Source organism: Eriocheir sinensis, unplaced genomic scaffold (assembly GCF_024679095.1).
Source record: "Eriocheir sinensis breed Jianghai 21 unplaced genomic scaffold, ASM2467909v1 Scaffold774, whole genome shotgun sequence".
In the NCBI taxonomy this organism is placed as follows: Eukaryota; Metazoa; Arthropoda; class Malacostraca; order Decapoda; family Varunidae; genus Eriocheir; species Eriocheir sinensis.
This window is the reverse complement of record NW_026112136.1, coordinates 35,001-58,267: the sequence shown is the minus strand read 5'-3', so window position 1 is coordinate 58,267 and position 23,267 is coordinate 35,001. Positions and strand designations below refer to the sequence as shown.

General features: G+C 44.5%; 1 protein-coding gene across 4 annotated transcripts in view; it reads right to left on the bottom strand.

Annotated features, from left to right (window-relative positions):
* Nucleotides 1–18,657: 18,657 nt before the first annotated feature.
* LOC126994324 (uncharacterized) overlaps nucleotides 18,658–23,267 on the bottom strand; it is a 5,186-nt gene continuing 576 nt past the window's right edge. Inside the window, exons 2-7 of one of the 4 annotated variants that reach the window (XM_050853650.1) lie at nucleotides 22,066–23,100; nucleotides 21,665–21,852; nucleotides 20,910–21,174; nucleotides 20,347–20,682; nucleotides 19,842–20,120; nucleotides 18,658–19,517 (exon numbers count right to left, since the gene is read on the bottom strand). In XM_050853650.1, coding sequence (XP_050709607.1) covers nucleotides 18,930–19,517; nucleotides 19,842–20,120; nucleotides 20,347–20,682; nucleotides 20,910–21,174; nucleotides 21,665–21,852; nucleotides 22,066–22,161 — 1,752 coding nt within the window. In that variant the 5' untranslated portion in view covers nucleotides 22,162–23,100 and the 3' untranslated portion in view covers nucleotides 18,658–18,929. The remainder of the gene's footprint in view (nucleotides 19,518–19,841; nucleotides 20,121–20,346; nucleotides 20,683–20,909; nucleotides 21,175–21,664; nucleotides 21,853–22,065; nucleotides 23,101–23,267) is intronic. The other 3 variants (XM_050853651.1, XM_050853652.1, XM_050853653.1) reach the window with 3 other exon arrangements.

Sequence of the window (23,267 nt, the reverse complement as noted above, 5' to 3'; positions counted from 1 at the left end):
CCTCCTTCCTTCCCTCCTTTTCTTAATTCCCTTCCCTTGTTTAGCCATCACAGTATCACCCTCTTGCTCACGTTCTCTCTCCTCTCTCTTCCCTCTTCATCACCCTTCCTTTTCCTCTCTTCCCTCTCGCTGTCTTCCTTCTCTCCTTCCTTCCTCTTTCTTCTTCTTCTTCTTCTTCGGTGTTTGATTTCCTTCAGACAGTTACATTCCTTGTCTATTTTGCTTCTATTTCTGCTCTGTTTACTTATCTATCTATCTCTGTATATTTTATCCTCCATATCCGTCCTTCATCTCCCATTTCCTTCTTACACTTCTTTTTTGTTCTTCCTTCCTTCCTTCATTCATTCATTCATTCACTTGTTTCTTTTCTTTTATCATTTTTTCTTGATTCCTTCCTTCATTCATTCATTCACTCGTTTTTTTTCTTTTATCAGTTTTTCTTGATTCCTTCATTCCTTCATTCATTTATTTTTCTCTTTCATTCTGTTCTTCCTCTCTCCCTTCCTCCCTACCTTCCTTCCTTTCTTCCTTCCTTCCTTCCTTCCTTCTTCAATGCCTCCTCCTTCCTTCCTTCCTTCCTTCCTTCCAGGCGAGTAAATGGGGCCATAGATCCACCGTGGATGACCAGAGAAATAAAAAGGGCAGTAAACCTAAAAAAAAGGAATTATAATTTGATGAAAGAGAATGCTACGGCCACAGCCAGCACACAGTACCACAACAGCCTCAGAGCTTGTCGCAGCCTTATTCGGAGTAGCAAACGCAACTATGAAAAGCAAATAGAGCGCGAAATCGAAACTAACTCCAAGAAATTCTTCACGTACATAAGATTGAAAAAGAAAGTAAAATCCAGTATTGGTCCCCTGACAGACGAGACTGGATCTGTAACTCAGGACAGTAAACAGATGGCCAGAATCCTCAACAGTAACTTCGCATCCGTATTCACAGTCGAGGACATCGAAACCATTCCCGAGGGTCCTGACCCGCCGAGTGAGATCACGCCGCTGGAAATTGACTCAATATGCGACCAAGAAGTAAAAAAGTACTTGGACAAACTCGACACGAACAGGTCAACGGGACCCGACAATTTGTCCCCGCGGTTATTAAAAGAGCTTAAACAACAAATACTTCAACCACTCACTAACATATTCAACTGGTCAGTTCATCTAAACAAGGTCCCGGAAGACTGGAAGATGGCGAACGTAACACCGATTTTCAAAAAAGGAGACAAAAGCGTTGCATTAAACTACAGGCCCATAAGTTTGACATCAGTGGCAGGAAAAATACTCAAAAAGATTATTAGAGATAAACTTGTTAAGTTTCTAGAAAACAATAATATAATCTTCGACAACCAGCATGGCTTCAGAAACAAGCGCTCCTGCCTAGCGAATTTATTAAACTTCTTCCAAGGTATATACAAGAACTGGGATGCCCACATCCCCAGTGATGTTATATACCTGGACCTTCAGAAAGCCTTCGACAAAGTACCGTACGAGCGATTCCTCAAGAAACTGCACTCGAGGCATCGGAGCCAATCTGACCGCGTGGATAAGAGATTGGCTCACCGACAGAAAACAGCGAGTACTACTCAACGGACAGCCTTCCGATTAGCTTCCAGTCACTAGTGGAGTGCCTCAAGGGTCAGTGTTGGTACCAATCCTCTTTATCATATATATCAGTGACCTAGAATCAGGACTGAAATCCACAATATCGAAATTTGCAGATGACACCAAGGTGGGTGGAGAGGCCCTCACAAAGAACGACTGCGAAATCATTCAGAAAGACCTCAATGACATTATCGAATGGTCGGAAAAATGGCAAATGTCTTTAATGTTGACAAATGCAAAGTCATGCACATTGGGTCCCAAAATAGTAACCACACATACATCATGAATGGGAGACCTCTGCAGGCGATTCAGGAGGAAAAGGATCTTGGAGTCACTATCAGCAGTGGCCTGAAACACGCGAATCACTGTAAAAAAGCACACAACAAAGCCAACACTATGCTCGGGTTCATAGCGAGGAACTTCGAGTGTAAAACACCAGACGTGATGCTATCCTTGTATAATTCCATGGTAAGACCGCACCTCGAGTATGCAGTACAGTTCTGGTCTCCTAATTACAGAAAGGACATTGCTTTACTGGAAAGGATTCAACGACGCGCCACAAAGATGATTCCAACCTTAAGGGCTCAACCGTACGAGGAACGACTCAAGCGACTCAATCTCTTTACATTGGAGAAAAGACGCCTACGAGGGGATATGATTCAAGTCTTCAAGTATCTAAAAAAGTTCAATAACGTCGATTACTCCAAATTCTTTGAACTGCAAACCAACTCAAGAACTAGAAATAACGGTTTACCCATTCAGTCGAGTCGATGTAACACAGACATTGGAAGGAGTTTCTTTTCAAACCGAGTCATCCGCCACTGGAACAATCTTCCCTCAGAAGTAGTAAATGCGAATACCATCAACTCCTTCAAATATAGAATCGACCGTCATTTTGCTGCGTCGGGAGTAAACTGAATAACGAGGGGCTTTCATCTGCTCCTCAATATCGAAGTGCTTTCATCTGCTCATCAAGCCCCAAGTGGCGGTCGAGCAGATTAAATCACCCAAGGGCGACCTCGTAATGAGCCAATAGGCTTTCTGTTGCCCGCATGTCCATGTTTCCATGTTTCCTTCCTCTCCCTCCCTCCCGTCCTCCCTCAGTGCCTCCCTCCCTCACTCCTCCTCCCTCCTTCCCTCCCTCAATGCCTCCCTCCCTTCCTCACTTTCTTTCTTCCTCCCTCCCCCCCTTCCTCCCTCAATGCCTCCCTCCCTCCCTTCCTCCCTTCCTTCCTTCCTTCCTTCCTTCCTTCCTCTCCCTCCCTCCCTTCCTCCCTCAAAGCCTCCCTCCTCCCTCCTTCCCCCTCAATGCCTCTCCCTCCCTTCCTCCCTCCCTACTCCCTTCTTTCTTCCTCCCTCCTCCCTTCCTCCTTCTTTCTTCCTCCTCCCCTTCCTCCTCCCTTCCTTCCTTCCTTCCTTCCTTCCTTCCTTTCTTCCTTCTTTCCTTCCTCCTCCCTCCTCGTTCCTCCCGTCGCACCTGTTACCTGCATAATTCGCCTTAATTACTCCACCTGGCATTACCTGATTTCGTGGTCATTAACCTGTTGAAGGTTTTTTCTCTTTTTTTTTTATTTTTCATCCTTATTTTTATTATTTTGCTCTCCTCAGCTTGAGGGAGAGCAAATGAAGTAAAAATAAGGATGAAATATGTAAAAGACAATGTGAAAAATATTACGAGAAAAGCAAACCGAAGAGAAAGTTGAAAAGGGAAAACACAAAAACCCACAGAAAATGATTTTTTTTGTACGTGTTTTCATTAGATTTTTCTCAAACTTCCTCGGTCACTGCCTTCTCTTTTTCTTTGTCATCATTCATCTCTGTCTGGAGGAGGAGGAGGAGGAGGAGGGAGGGAGGGGCTCTAAACGATAGCTATGAGAGGCGAGGAAATGAGGGAAAGAAGATAGCGTTGGAAACCACATTAATAGCCCATAAACTTATAACGGTGCTCTCTCTCTCTCTCTCTCTGTCTGATATCTACATTCCTTCGAGAGAGAGAGAGAGAGAGAGAGAGAGAGAGAGAGAGAGAGAGAGAGAGAGAGAGAGAGAGAGAGAGAGAGAGAGCATCAGGTCCCTCTCATGCAGTAGACTCTCTCTCTCTCTCTTCGTGACTGGACAAATAGGAAGGAGGGGAGAGGAGGGGTGGGATATTGGCATCATAATAGATGTGCCGGTGAAGAGAGGAATTGCGCCACTGCCCATCACCTCCCTGTCCCGCTTGCCCCTTACCATTTCCTTCACCTCCCTCTTGTCCTTCTTCTCGCACTTCTTACCTCTTCCTCATCTCCCCTCCCTCTTCATTGCCCTTGCCTCCCCTTTACCACGTCCTTTCACCTCCCCTTTCCTCTTTTCTTTTCTCAAACTCTCCTTGTCACTTTCCGTCACCATTTCCTTCTTCCTCTTCTTTTCCTCACCTCCACTTTCCTTTTCCCCTCACCTTTCTCTCCCCTTTTTTTCTTCCCGTCCACCTCCACCTTCCATCTAGCTCCACTTGCCTCTTCTTACCCTCACTTCCCATTACATCGTCCCCTCACTTTCCCCTTCTTCTTTTCCTTCCCCGCATCCCTCTCGTCTCTTCCCTTCACCTCCCGAAGCCCTATCTCTTACTCATACCTCGCCTCCTCCATTTCTCTTCCTATCTCCTATCCTCAGCCTCTTTGACTCCCTTCTCACCCCTCCCCGCCCCCCCCATCCTTACCTCCCCTGCTCGCAATGTTCCGTAATCAGTCCCCACATCCTGTATTTTACTCCTCTTCCTCTCTTCCTTCCTCTCCTCCTCCCTTTCCCTATCTTCTTCAATATTTATTCCATCTCCTTCCTCATATTTTATTCATGTTTCATCATACTGCTGCTGCTAGTGCTGCTGCTGTTGCTACTACTACTACTACTACTACTACTACTACTACTACTACTACTACTACTACATTAGTCTACTATTGATTCCACTGCTACTTATTTCACTTTTCCTCTTTCCATCTCCACATACTTTTTCTTCCTCTTCTCCCCTTTCTCTTTCCCTTCCCTTTCCTTCTCCCTACCTATCTTATGTATCTTGCTAACCCCGTTACCCCATTGAGAATGTGATCTCCTCCTCCTCCTCCTCCTCCTCCTCCTCCTCCTCCTCCCCCTCCTCCTCTTCCTCTTCATCTATTCTGTCCTGTTCTACCACACGTAGATTACTAGTAGTAGCGGTAGTAAACAGACACCCTCGCCATAGACCGATAGTCTTCTGGTGTATGTTCTTCCTATGTATTCCTATGTATTCCTCTTCCTCTTCCTCTTCCTCTTCCTCCTCCTCCTCGTCCTCTCCTCATCCTCCTCTCACTCTTCCTCTTCCTCTTCCTCCTCCTCCTCCTCCTTCTCCTTCTCCTCCTCGTGCTCTTCTCCTCCACCTCTTCTTATCTCCTGTCTCAGTCCTCCATTACCATCTAGGCACACCTCCTCCTCCTCTTCGTGTGCACTAAAGGAATGGTGACTTTGTGTAATATTGTGCCTGTGAGAAATAAATATAAGGAGGATGAAGAGGAGGAAACATGGAAGCATTACTAGCAGGCAGCAGAAAGCCTGTTGGCTCCATACTAGGCTGCCTGCGTTCAGTGATTTAATCAATCCGTTTGCCATAGGAGTGGCTTGCAGGGAAGGATTAAAGCACTTGTGTATCTACTCTCGGGGAGGTTCAGATCACTCTCGATGCAGCAAAGGGGCGATCAATGCATTTCTTGAAGGAGTTGATGGTCTCTGCGCTAACCACTTCTGCAGGAAGGCGGAGGAGGAGTCGTGAAAAGAGATAGCCCGTTAAATTTAAAGAAAGACATAGAATGAGTGTGTGTGTGTGTGTGTGTGTCGTCATTGAGAGAGAGAGAGAGAGAGAGAGAGAGAGAGAGAGAGAGAGAGAGAGAGAGAGAGAGAGAGAGAGAGAGAGAGAGAGAGAGAGAGAGAGAGAGAGAGAGAGAGAGAGAGAGAGAGAGAGAGAGAGAGAGAGAGAGAGAGAGAGAGAGAGAGAGAGAGAGAGAGAGAGAGAGAGAGAGAGAGAGAGAGAGAGAGAATGTTGTTGAAGGGAGGCGGAAAGACAGGGAGGGAGGGAGGTAGAGAGGAAGGGAGGTAGAGAGGAAGGGAGGAAGCGAATGAAGAGAAAGGAGAACACTAACTAATGGGGACGCGTTTTACTCCTCCTCCTCCTCCTCCTCCTCCGCCTCCTCCTCCATCAAGTGTGTGTGTGTCTTGATGCCAAGAAAAATCCAAAGTTATTTTTCAGTTACATAAGAAACAAGAAAACTGTTAAAAATAATATCGGCCCACTACTATTAAGTGGCAATACGATTAGTGATGATAAAGACATGGCGTCGGTCCTAAACTCAACCTTCAGTAGCGTATTTACAAAAGAGAACATGACATCAACTCCAGCCCCGAAGAAAATTTTTCAAGGCCTTGAAGAACATAAGCTTGCATTGACCGAAACTGATATCAGCGAAGTGCGTGCGTACCTGCAGAAAATAGATCCAAATAAATCTCCGGGCCCCGATAATTTATCTCCTCGCGTGTTAAGAGAATGTAGTCAACAGCTAGAATTACCCATAACATTAATATTCAACAAGTCATTAGCACAGGCCAGTGTGCCTCTCGAGTGGAAAAAGGCCAATATTACCCCGATCTTTTAAAAACGGAGACAAAAAAACTAGCCAGTAATTATCGCCCTATCAGCCTCACGTCTGTCCTAATTAAACTATTCGAAAAAATAATCAGGGATAAAATGATCACTTTCCTTGAAACAAATGAATTGATAACTGATAGTCAGCATGGATTTCATAGTTATCGGTCTTGCCTTACCAACCTATTAACCTTTTTCAACGATGTTTATAAATGTTGGGACGCCCGAAGCCCATATGACGTAATTTACCTAGATTTTCAGAAAGCGTTTGATAAAGTTCCTCACGTTAGGCATATTTCAAAACTACGTTCCCCCGGTATTAACGACCATCTATGTGCGTGGATTCATGACTGGCTCACCAGCAGAGAACAACGTGTAGTTCTTAATGGTGAAGCATCGGATTGGCAACCCGTCACCAGTGGCGTTCCCCAAGGCTCGGTCCTGGGGCCAACACTATTCATAATTTACGTGAACGACTTAGAAACTGATATCCTATTAAAAGTAGCCAAATTCGCCGATGACACCAAAATAGGAGGTACGGTAATGAACAGTCAAAGTTGCGAGAACATTCAATCAGATTTAATAAGACTTGCCGACAGCAGCGAAAAATGGCAAATGAGTTTTAACGTAAGGTAATGCACATAGGTGAAAAAAATCCTAACTTTAAATATCAGATTCAAGGACATGAGCTCAGCGAAGTAAAACAAGAAAAACATCTTGGTGTCATTATCAGTAGCACTCTTAAAATGAGTGATCAATGTTCTGCAGCGAGTAAAAAAGCCAATATGATGTTAGGATAAATCTCAAGAAACTCTGATTATAAATCACCCGAACTTATGAAGAGATTATATTTAGCATTTGTAAGGCCACATCTAGAATACGCCGTTCAGTTCTGGTCACCGAACTATATCAAAGATCAAGTTTTGCTAGAAAAGATACAGCGACGAGCAACCAAACAAATTCCAGCGCTCCGAAACTTGCCATATGACGAGCGTTTAAAGCGTTTAGATATGTTTTCCCTAAAAAGCAAAGGATAAGAGAGGACTTAATTGAAGTGTTCAAAATCCTTAATGGATTCGACAACATTTTTTTTTTTTTTACAACAAAGGAGGCAACTCAAGGGCACATAAAAAAAGAAAACAATAATAAAAAAAAAAGCCCGCTACTCGCTGCTCCTAAAAAAGAAACAAAGGAGGTGGCCGAAAGCAAGATCAAATACGGGAGGAGAGGTGTCCTGATACCCTCCTCTTGAAAGAGTTCAAGTCGTAGGCAGGAGGAAATACAGATGAAGGAAGATTGTTCCAGAGTTTACCAGCGTGAGGGATGAAAGAGTGAAGATGCTGGTTAACTCTTGCATAAGGGGTTTGGACAGTATAGGGATGAGCATGAGTAGAAAGTCGAGTGCAGCGGGGTCGCGGGAGGGGGGGAGGCATGCAGTTAGCAAGTTCAGAAGAGCAGTCAGCGTGGAAATATCGATAGAAGATAGAAAGAGAGGCAACATTGCGGCGGAATTTAAGAGCTAGAAGACTATCAGTATGAGGAGGAGAGCTGATGAGACGAAGAGCCTTTGCCTCCACTCTGTCCAGAAGAGCTGTGTGAGTGGAGCCCCCCCACACATGAGATGCATATTCCATACGAGGGCGGACAAGGCCCCTGTATATGGACAGCAACTGTGCAGGGGAGAAGAACTGGCGGAGACGGTACAGAACGCCCAGCCTCGAGGAAGCTGATTTAGTAAGAGATGAGATATGAAGTTTCCAGTTGAGATTTTGAGTTAGGGATAGACCGAGGATGTTTAGTGTTGAGGAAGGTGATAGCTGGGTGTTGTCAAAGAATAGGGGATAGTTGTTTGGAAGATTGTGTCGAGTGGATAGGTGGAGAAACTGTGTTTTTGAGGCGTTGAAGGACACCAGGTTCTTCTTGCCCCAATCGGAAATAATAGTAAGGTCTGAGGCTAAGCGTTCTGCAGCCTCCAGCCTTGAGTCGTTAAGTTCCTGAAGGGTGGGTCTTCTATTAAAAGAAGTTGAGTAATGCAGAGAGGAATCATCGGCGTAGGAATGGATAGGACAGTTCGTTTTGGAAAGAAGATCATCAATGAACAACAGAAAAAGAGTGGGAGATAGGACAGAACCCTGTGGGACACCACTGTTAATAGATTTAGGGGAAGAACACTGACCGTCTACCACGGCAGAAATAGAACGGTCAGAAAGGAAACTGGAGATAAAGGTACAGAGAGAAGGATAGAAACCGTAGGAGGGTAGTTTGGAAAGCAAAGATTTGTGCCAGACCCTATCAAAAGCTTTTGATATGTCCAGCGCAATAGGAAGAGAGAGAGAGAGAGAGAGAGAGAGAGAGAGAGAGAGAGAGAGAGAGAGAGAGAGAGAGAGAGAGAGAGAGAGAGAGAGAGAGAGAGAGAGAGAGAGAGAGAGAGAGAGAGAGAGAGGGGAAGAGAAAGAAGAAAGGAAGAAATTGAGGGAAACAAAGGTGAATATAGTAAAAAAAAAGGTGAGGAGGTAGAGAGAAAAAAAGGAAGAAAGGAGATCAACAGGATTTAGGTAGAAGGAAAGAAGTGGTAAAATAATAAGGGAAAGGAAGAAGAGAGGGAAGGGGAGAAGTGGAAAGAAAAGAAAGGTCTACAGAATGGATAAAGAGGTAGATGTGCTGGAAAAGAAGATGAAGGAGGAGAAGGCGAAGGAGGGAGAGAGAGAAAATGTGGAGAAATGAGGGAGAGGTAGGTAGAGGCAATTTTTTTATGCAGAGAAGATTGGAAGGAGGTGGAGAGAAAAAGGGAGAGCGTAGGTAAGGAAAAGGAAAGAAATTTGGAGAGACGGAATGGAAGGAAGGATAGAGGGAGGAAAGTGTTAATTGATACGTTTTATTGTTTTCTTTTTTACTTCTGTTTTCTTTTTTATTTTGTTTTGTATGTGTTCTTCCTTCCCTTCCTATTCCCTTCCTATTCCCTTCCTCTTCCCTTCTTTCCATATTTTCCTTTATCCCTTTCATTTCCCGTTCCGTTATTTGCAGTTTCCCCTCCATCCCTCCTCTCCTCCCCTCCCTCCACACACCTCCCCTTCCTTTCCTAACCTCTCTCTCGCCTCCCCGCTCCGTTCTTTATCCTCCGATAACATGCATTCCCATTCTCCACACTTCACCCCCCTTACCTTCTCTTCCCTTTCATCCCTCTCCATTCCCTTCTCCATCCATCCTTTTCTTCCCCCCCTTTTCCCCTTTTCTTCTTTTCTTCTCCTTCGCTTTCCATTTCCCTATCCATCTCCCTTTCCTCTCCCTTCCATCCACTGCACTCCCATTATCTCCCATCCATTCCATTATTCTCTCTTTCCTCTCCTCCTTTTCCTCTCCTACTCCTCCCTTTCCTTTCCTCTCCTAGCCGTCATCCTCATACCCTCTTCCTTTCTCGGTTTTCTTCCTTTACATTTCCCTCTTCTCCTTCGCTTCCGTGTCCCTTCATTCCCCTTTTTTCCCACGTTATTCTCCCTCTTTCGTCTTCCTTCTTCCCATCCTCCATTTGTTTCTTATTTTTCCCTCACACGTGCGGCTCTCTCCATTTCTCCTTCTCTCCCTCCTCCCTTCTCTTTACCTCCCCTTCATCCATCTCCTGCCTACTCTGCCACGCCTTATCATCCACCCTTCCCTTTCCCGCCCCTGTCCTCCCCTCCCCTCCCCTCCCCGCCCCTAATCCGTCACCCCGCCAGGTGTATAGCCATTACCTGAAGTGAATCACAGGTGGCCAGGCCGGGGCGACACACAACTCCCCTCACCTGCACCCCATCACCTCCCCGCCACCCGCATCCCCATTATTTTCCCTCACCCACTCGTCCCATCACTGCCCCTCACTCTCTCCTTCCCATCACTTTTTTATCACCCGCTCGTCTTCCCCACCACTTCCCATCACCCGCTCCTCTTCCCCATCCCATCACCTTTTCTTCTTCCAATCAACCCCCCTCACCTGCTCTCTTTCCCAACACTTTCCGTCACCCTCTCCTCTTCCCCTCACCCGCTTCTCTCCCCTCACTCCCCCTCATCTTCATCCCTATCACTTCCACTCACCATCTCTTCCCATCACTTACCCTCACCTGCCTCCCATCACTTCCCAGCACCCATTCTTCTCCCCATCACTTCGGAGAATTTGTTTTTATGATGATTTTTTCGTTATGACTTTAATTTTCTCTCATTCTTTGCTGTTTCCTCTACTCTCCTCCAATTTCTTCCATTTTATCCGTCATTTCCTTCTGCGTTCTCTTCTGACCCTGTCCGTGACGCACTATTCTTCTCTTTTCCCTCATTCATTTGTTCTTAATTTTTCTTCCTTCCCTTCTCCTCTTCCCATTCCCTTTCCACAGTGAATTCCGTGACCAGTTTCAGGCTGAACACGAGAAAGGGAAGAGAGGAAAAGGGAAGGAGAGACAGGTAAAAGGAGGGAAAGAGGGAGGGAGGGAAAAGGAGAGGAAGGAAAGAGGGCAGAGAAGGAGATGGGGGGAGGAAAGAGGGAAATAGAGGAAAGAGGAAAGAGAAAGGGAGGAAAGAGTGGAAGGACGCCTAAATAGGGAGGAAGGTTTTGCTGTCTATTGTTGGCACGAGAGAGAGAGAGAGAGAGAGAGAGAGAGAGAGAGAGAGAGAGAGAGAGAGATAGAGAGAGAGAGAGAGAGAGAGAGAGAGAGAGAGAGAGAGAGAGAGAGAGAGAGAGAGAGAGAGAGAGAGAGAGAGAGAGAGAGAGAGAGAGAGAGAGAGAGAGAGAGAGAGAGAGAGAGAGAGAGAGAGAGAGAGAGAGAGAGAGAGAGAGAGAGAGAGAGAGAGAGAGAGAGAGAGAGAGAGAGAGAGAGAGAGAGAGAGAGAGAGAGAGAGAGAGAGAGAGAGAGAGAGAGAGAGAGAGAGAGAGAGAGAGAGAGAGAGAGAGAGAGAGAGAGAGATTTTCAAAGATTTACAAAGAAAATCAGACCACAAACCCATGGTCCAGACTATGTGGTCTGTCCTTAAACCTAAGTGATTCTACATTAATCTTTTTCATTCTCCTTATTCCTTTTTTTCTTGTGTTATGTATATGTGTTTGTATAAGAGAGAGAGAGAGAGAGAGAGAGAGAGAGAGAGAGAGAGAGAGAGAGAGAGAGAGAGAGAGAGAGAGAGAGAGAGAGAGAGAGAGAGAGAGAGAGAGAGAGAGAGAGAGAGAGAGAGAGAGAGAGAGAGAGAGAGAGAGAGAGAGAGAGAGAGAATTACATAGAGTTAGATAGAAAACCAGACCACACAGACCCCATGGTCCAGACTAGGTGGTCTGTCCTTAAACCTAATTGATTTTACATTAATCAGATGGCTCCAAAACGTTGCTTTTCTACTCTAGTTAATATTAAGTTCAAGGAAGTGACGGTCGAGCTTCTTTTTAAAGGAGTCAATCGTGTTACACTGGACCACTGATGGTGGGAGCTTATTCCATTCTCGCACTACAACGTTGGTGAAGAAAAATTTGGTGGAGTCTGAATTTACTTGTCTACATTTGAGTTTTATGCCATTGTTCCTCGTTCGCAAAGTGTCATCGCTCATAAACAATGTTGATCTGTCTACATTCGTGAAACCATTAAGTATTTTAAAACATTCGATCAGTTTTCCTCGGAGGCGACGTTTCTCAAGAGAGAACATGTTAAGGGTGGAAAGCCTTTCTTCGTAGGATTTGTTGCGCAAGGGAGGGATCATTTTTGTTGCTCGACGCTGAACACCTTCTAGTTTAGCAATGTCCTTTGCATGGTGGGGAGACCAAAACTGTACCGCATATTCCAAGTGGGGTCTGACTTAACTATTGTAGAGCGGAAGTATTACATCTTTATTTTTGAATAAAAAGTTTCTTTTAATGAAGCCCAACATTCTGTTCACTTTATTTGCTGCATCGATGCATTGATGTGAGAATTTGAAGTTTGACGCGATTTTGACCCCCAGGTCCTTAACGCATTGAACGCTTGTGAGTTTAACGCCGCGCATTTCGTTATCGAACTTCTTATTTTTTGTTCCTACTTGAAAGACCTGGCACTTGTCTACGTTAAAGGGCATCTCCCACTTATCCGACCAAGCTGAAATTTTGCGCAAATCCTCTTGGAGGCTTTGCGTGTCTTCGTGAGAGAGAACCGAGTTACCAATCTTTGTGTCGTCTGCAAATTTACTAATGCGATTATTGAGTCCAACATCCACGTCGTTGATGTAAATAATGAAGAGCACTGGGCCAAGAACCGAGCCCTGAGGGACGCCACTAGTGACCGACGCCCACTCTGAGTTAAATCCGTCAATCACAACTCTTTGTTGTCTGTTGCTCAACCAATTCGCGATCCATTGGTTTACTTGACCGTCAGTGCCTATTTGCTTTAATTTATAAAGTAATTTATGATGTGGGACCTTATCAAACGCTTTCTGGAAATCAAGATAGACTTCGTCCAATGATTTGGTTACGTTATAAACTGAGAAGAGATCGTTATAAAAGGTCAGGTTTGACAAGCAAGATCTTTTATTACGGAAGCCATGTTGTGAATCCCCAATTAATGAGTGGCTTTCGAGGTAACTCACAATTTTGTCTCTAATTATGCTCTCGAGTAGCTTACCTACAATTGAAGTTAGACTAATGGGTCGGTAGTTACCTGGTATTTTTTTGTCTCCTTTCTTAAAAATCGGTGTCACGTTAGCCTTTTTCCAATCCGAAGGGACGATGCCTTGTCGCAAGGACATATTGAATACGGTAGTGAGGGAGGAGAGTATTTCGCTCTTTGTTTCTTTAATTAAGCAGTATAGGTTACACTTTGTCGGGTCCGGGACTTTTATTTGTTTTAAGTGAATGGAGAATTTTAAGGACTTCATCGATTGCTATTTCAAAATTAGGCAATGCATGCTCGAGATTTACAATAGTACTGGTGTTGGTGGTAGCGAGAGGAAGACTGTTAGTATTAAACACCGAGGAAAAGTAATTGTTTAAGAGGTGGTGGTGGGGAGGATGGTAAGGGATGGTTGTGGTGACAGTAGGGGGGAAGGGGGAAGGTAGGGGTGGTGGTGGTAGTGGTGGTGGGGGAAGAGGAGGAAAAGAATGTTGAGGAGTAGGAGGAAGAGTAAGTGTTGGTATTGATAGTTGTGGTAGTTGTGGTGGAAAAGGAGGAAGAGGAAGTGAAGAGGAGAGGAGAGAGGGTGGAGAAGAAAGAGAAGTAGGTAAAGATTAAGAAGTAGGACAAAAAACAGGTTAGGTTCGAAAGGAAAACAAGAAAGGGGTAGGAGGAGTAGAAGATAAATCAGTTAAAAAAAAAGATTTGGAAGAAAAGTAGAACGAGAAGGAGGAGAAGGAAGAAGATGAAGACAAGGAGGAGGAGGGGCGAAAGAACATGAACATAAACAAGGGCAAGAAGAAAACAATAACGAAAATCGAAGATGGAGAAAGAGGAAAACAGTGGGAAGATCAGCAGGAAAGAAAGAATATTATAAAATTATAAACGAATAAATGGAGGAATAAGGGAAAAAATATTACATCTATGTCTATTCCTTCCTTTGTTCTCCTCCCGCACTTTCTCTCACTTACTTATTCTGGTTCGCCCGTCCTTACACGACCACCCTAGCCTCAGGCCAACACCCACACCCTCGGTCCCTTACACGGCCACCCTAGCCTCAGGCCAACACCCACACCCTCGGTCCCTTACACGGCCACCCTAGCCTCAGGCCAACACCCACACCCTCGGTCCCTTACACGGCCACCCTAGCCTCAGGCTAACACCCGCACCCTCGGCTCACCACGCCGCCTTTCGGGTTTAGCGGAGACAAAATATGGAACTAATCTAGGTCGCCGCCACCTCCCGCGAGAGATTAAACCCGGCGAGTAATGACCAAATACACCACGGCGGCCGCGATGCACCATCAGTAAGTGGCAGGATATTAAACCAGCGGCCCGGCGGCGAAGAACAGCATCAATAACAGCAACGAGGAAACCAGTGAAGTGAAAGAGCAAGCTTCAAAATGAATAACAGCAACGAACAAACGTACAAACAACAAACAAGCTACAAACAAGCAGAGAAACGAACATCAAGAAAACAGCAAACAACAAATAACATACAAAGACAAGTAGCAGCAACACCAGCAGCATTAATAACATCAACGAGAAAAACAATGATGTTGGATCCTTGTGTCTTTAAACAGCAAACAACAAGAAGAATAAAAGCAGCAGTGACAGAAGTACGAGACATCACCCTGCTGACAAAAAGTTGTAAAACCGACGTCCTTCTGACGTCCACAGCCGCGGATGTTTCTGTATACGACTAGGAGGATGCGGACGAGACCATATCCTGTCCGCAATCATCCAGATCCTTCTAGCGTCCGCATTAGTAGACGATTTTGCATCCGCAGTCGTCACACACACCCTCCATCGCTCGCGCGAAGAGGTCATGGTTGTTGGCGCTCCTCAGAGCAGCCCGGGTCAGGTGTTGACCTCTCTCACACCTTCACCCACACCCACTTTCTTCATCATTGCTCTCATCTCGTCATTAGTGTTTAGTGCGATGTGTTCTACTGTGAGATACAACACTACTTATCTATACCGCCTACGACGTGCCTCCGCCTACCCCCCAGCGAACGTTATCCGGAAGCTAAAGGAACTACATATTTTTAAAAACCGCAGTGCCAGGAAAAGTTCACGAGTGACACATAACATACCAGTGATCACCACCACCAGGAGAAATACTAAACCCAAGCATGCCAAGGACTACAAACACATCGAAGTGCCTCGCCAGTGGTACAACCTGCCAACCCTGCTACTCTCCAACGTTACCTCCCTCAACAACAAGCTAGACGAAGTCATCACCACCATCAAATCCACCAGCGCTGACGTTGTGGCCATCACAGAGGCGTGGCAGATAGTACCCGAGCTCTTTAACATCACTGATTTCCAGCTCTTCCATCGTCTGAGAAGAGGTAAACGAGGCGGTGGGTTAGCGCTCTATTGCCACACCCACCTCAACCCCTGCCTACTCCCCGTTGAGACACCCGAGGGTGTGGAAACCCTCTGGGTCAGGCTCTCAACCCCCACCACCCCTGACTCGCTCCCTCGGTACTAATCTGTCTGGTCTACTACCCTCCCCGCGCCGCCTCCGCCACCTTGCTGATCAACCACATCATCGAAGAAATGGACCAGCAGCGCACTCTCTTCCCCTCTGCAAAAGTAGTTGTTTGTGGTGACTTCAATCAACTCCACACCAGTGATATTGAGGACCAGCTACATCTCACACAAGTAGTAAATTTCCCCACACACGGCACAAACACACTGGATTTAATCCTCACTGACCTCACTTCCCACTACCTTCCCCCTAAGCCCCTCCCTCCCATGGGACGCAGCACACACCTGTCAGTTCTTTGGACACCTGCACCTACCACATCCAACAAAACCCCGCCAGCCACCAAGACCTACCGGCCTGTTACGGACTCAGCCATCCGCGCGTTCGGCCAATGGATAACACGCCACCGCTGGGTTGAAGTCCTTACAGTGGATGACGTACACCAAAAATGGAGCAACTACACCAGCACAATTACCGCAGCTTACCACCACTTCTTCCCGCTAAAATCAAGACGAGTGCACCCTTCAGACACCCCGTGGATTACACCCAGAATAAAACGTCTCATTGAACAGAGAAATTACGCCTTCCACACCAACCCTACACTCTACAAGCCCCTCCGCAACAAAGTTATCCGGGAAATCAAACGAGCCAAGGCCACATACTACCCCCAAAAGATCCACAGCCTTAAGCAAGCCAACATTGGGAAATGGTTTTAAAAAATTAAGGCCTTGTGTGGCCTCAACAACAGCGCCCCCTCCATCCCGGGCGTATCTCACCTCCCGCCACCTGAAGCAGCCGAGGCCATCAATCTCCACTTCTCGGCCATCTGTCAGTCCCTCCCCAGCCTGGACCTGACCTCACTCCCAGCTTACCTGCCCGCCCCATCACCACTCCCCACGGTTGAGGCCTATGAGGTCGCCAGGTCACTAAGACAACTTAAAACAAAGCGGTCCACCACGCCCACTGATCTCCCCATCAAACTGTACCAGGAGTTTGCCCCCGAGCTGGCCACCCCCCTCGCCTCTATTTTTTAACGCTTCCTTCCGTCAAAGTCAGTGTCCTGCTGACTGGAAAACAGCATATGTCACTCCGATTCCCAAGACCACCACCCCTCAATCACCGAGTGACTTGAGGCCTATTTCTATCACCCCCATTCCCAGCCTCCTGTGTGAAGCCTTCATTTTCAAGTGGACTTACACTCATCTTGCTCCCCTCATAGACCCACAACAGTACGGCAATATCAAGTCAACCTCCACCACACACTGCCTAATTAATCTCCTGGACTTTGCCTACAGAAATCTTGAAAAACGCAAAACATCAGTTTCTCTCGCTTTTATTGATTTCCGAAAGGCTTTTGACCTAGTTCACCACACCACAGTCATCAACAAAGCAATAAACCTAGGGCTTCACCCTAACCTGGTCTCCTGGCTGGCTGATTTCCTGCACCAGCGTAAACAGGTGGTGAGATTTCAGGGAGTGGCCTCCCCTCCTCTACACCTTACTTGCGGGGTACCTCAGGGGTCCAAAATGGGCCCTTTGTGCTTCCTTATCCTAATTAATGACGCCCTGACCCACACCCCACCGCTGGAAGTACGTGGACGACACCACAGTGGGAGTAACAGTTGACAACAGCAACCCAGATTATTCCCACCTCCAGGAAACACTACACAACCTACACACATGGACAACACAAAACATGGTCACCATCAACGACACCAAAACTACACTCCTACACATCAACACCTCCTCTGCCCCTGTTGCCCCCCTGTGGTGTCCATCAACGACACTTCCCTCCGGGTAGTTACATCAGCAAAACTACTTGGAGTCACCCTGGACAACAAACTCACATGGAAGGAGCACGTCTCCCAGCTCACCAGATCTGCCACCTATAAACTGTACCTGCTGAGGAGACTCAAAACGCTGGGGGCCCCTGAGTGTGCGCTGGCGAGTGTGTACTCCTCGTTCATCCTCCCCAAACTGACATACGCGTCCCCAGCGTGGTCTTCCTCCATCAACATCACGCAGCGCCGCCAACTTGAACGCATCCAGAAGCGAGCCTGCAAAATCATCCTGGGCCCTCACTACACCAGCTACCAGGACGCCCTCGACTCCCTCCATCTCACCAGCCTACAACACCGTCACGAGACCCTACTACACCGGTTCGCAACCAAGCTTCTCAACCAGCCCAGACACAGACACATCCTCCCACCCGCAGTGAACCGCCCTCAGCAATCAGTGCGACACCACAACATTATTGCCCCGATACGGGCACGGACTGACCGCTATAAGAACAGCGCAGTGCCCATGATGGTCAAATATATCAACAATGCAAATTAAGAGCAGCACAATTTGTATGTTTTGTAAATATTTTTCATTAGGACTTATTGTTGTTATTATGATTATTATTATTATTATTATGATTACTATTATTATTATCATTATTATTATCGTGATTATTATCGTGATTATTATTATTATCTTTACTATGATTATTGCTATTATTGTTATTTCTATTTTCCTTTTTATTTTCGATCATACTACTTTGTTCATTTGTCTCATTCATTTCATTTCATCTTCCATTGATGTATATTTTCAGCTCTAGGGCTGCCTGGTACTTCATGAAATAAACCGTTTATTATTATTAATTATTATTATTTAATCCTGCCAACGTCCGCAGGTGACCGCATTTATTAATTGTTCAAAATATTAATTAAATAATTATTTACATACCCAATTATTTTTATTTACTTACCTAATAAATTCTATTAAATCCTTTAAATTCTTATTTCCCTTTTTTTTTTACATGGGGATATTAATTGAGAATCGTGTGAAGACGACGTCCATTCATTTTTATTTTATATATACACACCAGTATGAAAACAGAATGTAATATCTTATTGTACCTGTAATTTCATGTAGTTCATTACTATCTCAGTGTATATATAAGGTGCGTACGTATACGTACAGTAATTAAAGCAAGTTAATTGGCGTGCGTAACTTTGACAGCTTTATTAACAACTTTCTAATTCTAAACTCAAGTTGCAGCCAGCACTACCCTAGCTTGACATACATATATGTATATAGAAAGTTAATTATTTTGCTTGCCTTGGCATAACGTACACATAAGGAACCTAAATATAACTCAATATTAATTGTTCCATATACACCTGCATGTTTTGGTCTGTGTATTAATGAGTATAGTAACACACACACACACACACATATATATATATATATATATATATATATATATATATATATATCTATATATATATATATATATATATATATATATATATATATATATATATATATATATATTTTACCCTTAATGTAGCTTTTACCGTCATCAACAAAATTACAGTCCATGCGATTAGCATATGTTAGTAAAGAAAATAAATAGTAAATGATAGGTGGCGTACATGTATAATAGATTATATAGCAGAGAGAGTTACATATTTTTTAAGCTGTTAATTAAGTATGAGAACATGCTTAGTTAGTAAGATGTAAGGTGGAATTATACTGTGATTACATCGATCACGTAAAGAACTACATCAGGGCAAAAAATATATTTTTATTCACTCAGTATCTATATATACTTTGTTATTCAGTGATTGATTCTTCATCGTCCGAGTACCGTTCATCTGTAGCCCTGTCGGTATCATTACCACTCGACAGCGGTACGATACTTTCCGCATCGTTGTCGATATAATCGGGGTCACTTTCTCCCTCGTCTTGACCAGTCCCATGCCCTGACGTTCCTGGTACGTCCGACGTGGACGGTGTGCTTGTGTTTGGTGCTGTCGTTTTCTTGGGTCGCGCCGTGTTACGGAAGCCTGATCTGTCACTTTCTTTCCTTAATGCCTCCGATAAATGAGCGTTCACCGTCGACTCGTCGACTTGGCGTTTTATGCTCATTGTCGCCTGAATCATGCGCACAAATTTCGGCATTTCAGACTCCATATTTCTCTTAGATTTGGAGTAGCCCTTCAAACAGAAGTGCACCCAGACATCTCTGGGTGCTAAATAATGTAGGAGTTGGCGGATGGAGGGGGTCAGGCCACCTTTTCCCGACTGAGGCTTGGGCAACGGGCATAGCTGAACTAATGCCTTCCTCAGTGCCAACCGGTGAGTTCTCATTGGCTCTGTCGATGCATTGCCAAGAAAGTAGTGCCTGTGTTTTGATACGAGCTGCAAAACAATTATGAAGGAAAGTAATTAAAGATGCACCTAAATGAACAACATTTGAAACTAGGAAATATAACTTTATATGTAGCACTTCAGCTAGCAAAACCATTCACACTCAATGGCAGTTAACTGCAGTAACGACAGGAAAACGTACTATAGCCAGTAAGTTAGATCAGTCTTTGTTGAATATGCAATATTAGCGAAGTATTAAATATTTGTTACTCTTAGTGTTACTCTATATATTACATGTAGATACCGCTGGAAAAAAAAATGATATAATTATTTATTTAATAGCAAAACCTGACCGAATATATAAAAAATACTTACACTGTCGGGTGTGCTAGCAGGAAAACCGAAGTATGTTAGCACTTCATAGGGGTCCTTTGGAAGGACAGGCACAAATCCGGTAGGGAGAGGTGTCTCACCGTCAGTCACCCGCTGCGAAGGTCCTGGAAGTACTGGTTGCAGCTGTTTCTGAAGGTTATCCACAGAAGTTTTCACTTCCTCAAATTTTTTGCTTACTTCCTCAAATTTTTTGCTTACATGTTTTAGTACGACATTCAAAATTTCTTGTATTTGTTGTGGCAGCTGTTTCTCGGGCAGGACCTGAAGAGAAAGGCATATGTCAAGTAGGTGTACTGGATAACTGAAAAAAAAAATTACAGACTGATTTAATTTTAAGGTAAGTAATCTTTACAAGTTGTTTTCATGGGTCTCCAAAGGCACCTAGGACGTATAGGTCTTGAAGGACATATAAGAATGAGTATGGGTAATGGTTTTACGTTCGAAGACTTGTACAAAAAAATTAAGTATAAAATAGCCCAAGACTCACTTGTACGTCACTGGGTTCTTCATCAGACGTACTGGGTGTATCTGCTCTAAAGACGTCAATGGCGTCTCGTCTGCCTTCAGCTCTGTTGACATCTTGAGAACTGGCCAGAGGTAATCTGACGACCTCCCTCTCGGCCGTAGAACTGGCCATAGGTGATCTGACGACCAGGTCCCTCTCGGTCGGAGAACTGGCCAGGGGACGTGATCTGACGACGTCCTCCCTCTCGGGCCGAGAAATGGCCAGAGGTGATCTGACGACCGGCCTCTCGTCTACCTCTGTAGCACCAAGCGGGGCCTCCGCATGTATTTTCTTTGCAGTTTCGTGAGCTGTACCAGGCTGTTGGATAATAAGCAAAATGAGAAACACAAACGTAATTAATTACCCTAGAATCTATTTAAGCGAGTCTATTTTTTTCTCGACAAGTAGTCTTCCTGTGTTTTATAGAAAACATATGCTGCTCCTCGTGTGTACGTGTGTGTGTTGGGGTGAGAGTACATAAATAGGCCATGTGAAAGAAATGCTATAGTGGAAAAAATCACATACTAGTTCTCTCCATTACTCACATCTTTTTCAGTTGGACGTACTGCAGTTTTTTCTTTAGCAGTTTCTTCTGCATTTGTTTCCATCGTTCTTGCCTTCCTTTTTTGTTCCTTATCACATTGCCGCAACATCGCCAAAGCCTGACTTTCGACATTTTCACTTGATACCATTTCGTCGACGACGTGTTGGCACTCCTCATAAGTTTTGTATTGGCCAAAGATGACTCCTGGTTCAGGCAGCCAATGTGGTCCAGGGTTGCTGTCGTTTTTGATGAGTGTGGCGATTCGTCTGGAAAAAAAAAATAGTGAAATAGATTGGGTACCTATGCCAGACTTTATCTATCAGTCTATTTATGTCTCTATCCATCTACACACACACACACACACACACACACACACACACACACACACGATCGCGGAAAATGGAGAGTGAATGAGAAATATATTAAGTGAATGGTGGAAGAAGGGAGAAAAGGTAAAAGGGGAATAAGAAGAGGCAAGAAATAAAGGAGTAGAAAGGAAAAAAGGAGTAGTGGGAAGGCCAGCTAGAGGTCAGCGCGGGGTCACGTGTGAGACACACACACACACACACACACATGCAGTGTCTATCCCGTGGATTTTGCTGTGACTGCCAATTAAGTGTACGTTATAGCTCTGATAGCTGGTACGTACGTACGTACGTGTGTGTGTGTGTGTGTGTGTGTGTGTGTGTGTGTGTGTGTGTGTGTGTGTGTGTGTGTGTGTGTGACGTGAACATATAATTGTTTATTAAACCTTACTTGCAATCATAATCCTGCTGCGGCGGATACCAGCACACAAATGAACAATCTGCCTCTTTCTTGTTGAAGTCCTGAATTAACTCTTTTTCTTTGCCTTTCAAAGATGACTTCTTAACGATCCATTTTGATAGCACTGTCAGGGTGCTCTGAGGCCGTAGTCTTAGAAAGTCGAAGAGAGAGTATCTAGGCTGTAAGGAAATTAATAATTAATTACCTATTGTAATATGTTGCAACAGGTATTGTACCAGGACACGGTCAAAGGTATGAATGGTAGCAATTAAAGTGTTTGGATAGTGATTGATTTGAAATGTTTTATTTTTAATATTATCAATATTATTATCATTATAGCACAACTGTTGATAAGTGAAAGTGGATAAGTGAAACAGCTAGCATATACTAACCTTCCCACCAGAACTGGTGCTGGCTACGACGTTATGAGTGCTTGCCAACGGTTTAGATCTGTTGACTACCAGAACTTTTAAATAAAGGTATCCCATCTAAGTTTTGGGAGATAGTAATCTCCTTTAACTGTGATCTTACTTGTAAGGGATACCTTCTTAGTATCGATTTTATTTGGCTTTCGACGCCAAAGTAATAGTACTCTACGCCTGAACGCGTAAAAATGCCATTGCCCATTGCCGCGCCCCCAGCTATACTTGTTAAGGTTCTACAGTCAAGTGGCAGTGTGTGCAATGATCCTATTCCATATTTAGACAGAGCACGCAATATTCTGTTTGTAGCATCTCGCGTTAACTTACATTCGAAATGAATGGTTCGTAATTCATCCCATAATGTTCCTGGAGCATCTCGTCTGAGTACAGTCACGTCTACACTGTCAGAGTGTTCATCACTATCGGTATAGTCATGCACGATCAGTCCCTCTAGCCTCTCTAGCTTTGAAATACTCTCTTCATCGGAGGTCTCGCAAGGGCCAAGGCCCAACTCGCTGTTTCCTGGGCGACTAGGCCCATGTAGCACATTAGTGACATTACTTATTGCAGAATCAGTCTTGCTGGGGCCATTTAACATGTCAAGGGTTTGGGGAGGCTGTTCCATAGATGCGTCAGATAGAGGTGGGTCGCTGCTGTCTGTTAACTCATGAACACTACTTTTATAATTTCTATAAAATTCTTCTTCGCTTTCTGAGGGCAGCAGCGGATCTCGAATGCCTTGAATTACTGGTATTTTCTCTTGCAATAATTTTCTTCTTTTGCGAGCCCATTGTGCTTTCCTACGATTTCGCTTTTCTCTCGACTTCTCACGCCGACTTTCTATGGGATCCGTGTTATATGATGGCTCGTAGTCATCATCACTGCTGCTGTATGTTATCATTATTAGAATATATTGTGCATTACCTGAATGAACAGTAATGTGCGAAGTGTATTACAATATCTCCAAGCACAAGCAAGCACTCCAAGGATCGTATCACCGCAAACCTGAAACAATAATAATAATAATAATAATAATAATAATAATAATAATAATAATAATAATAATATAAAAACTACTACTACTACTACTACTACTACTGCTACTACTATACTAATACCAAACCATTCTCGTCCCCTAATATCCGTGAGACAAATTTTTTTATTCATTGCAC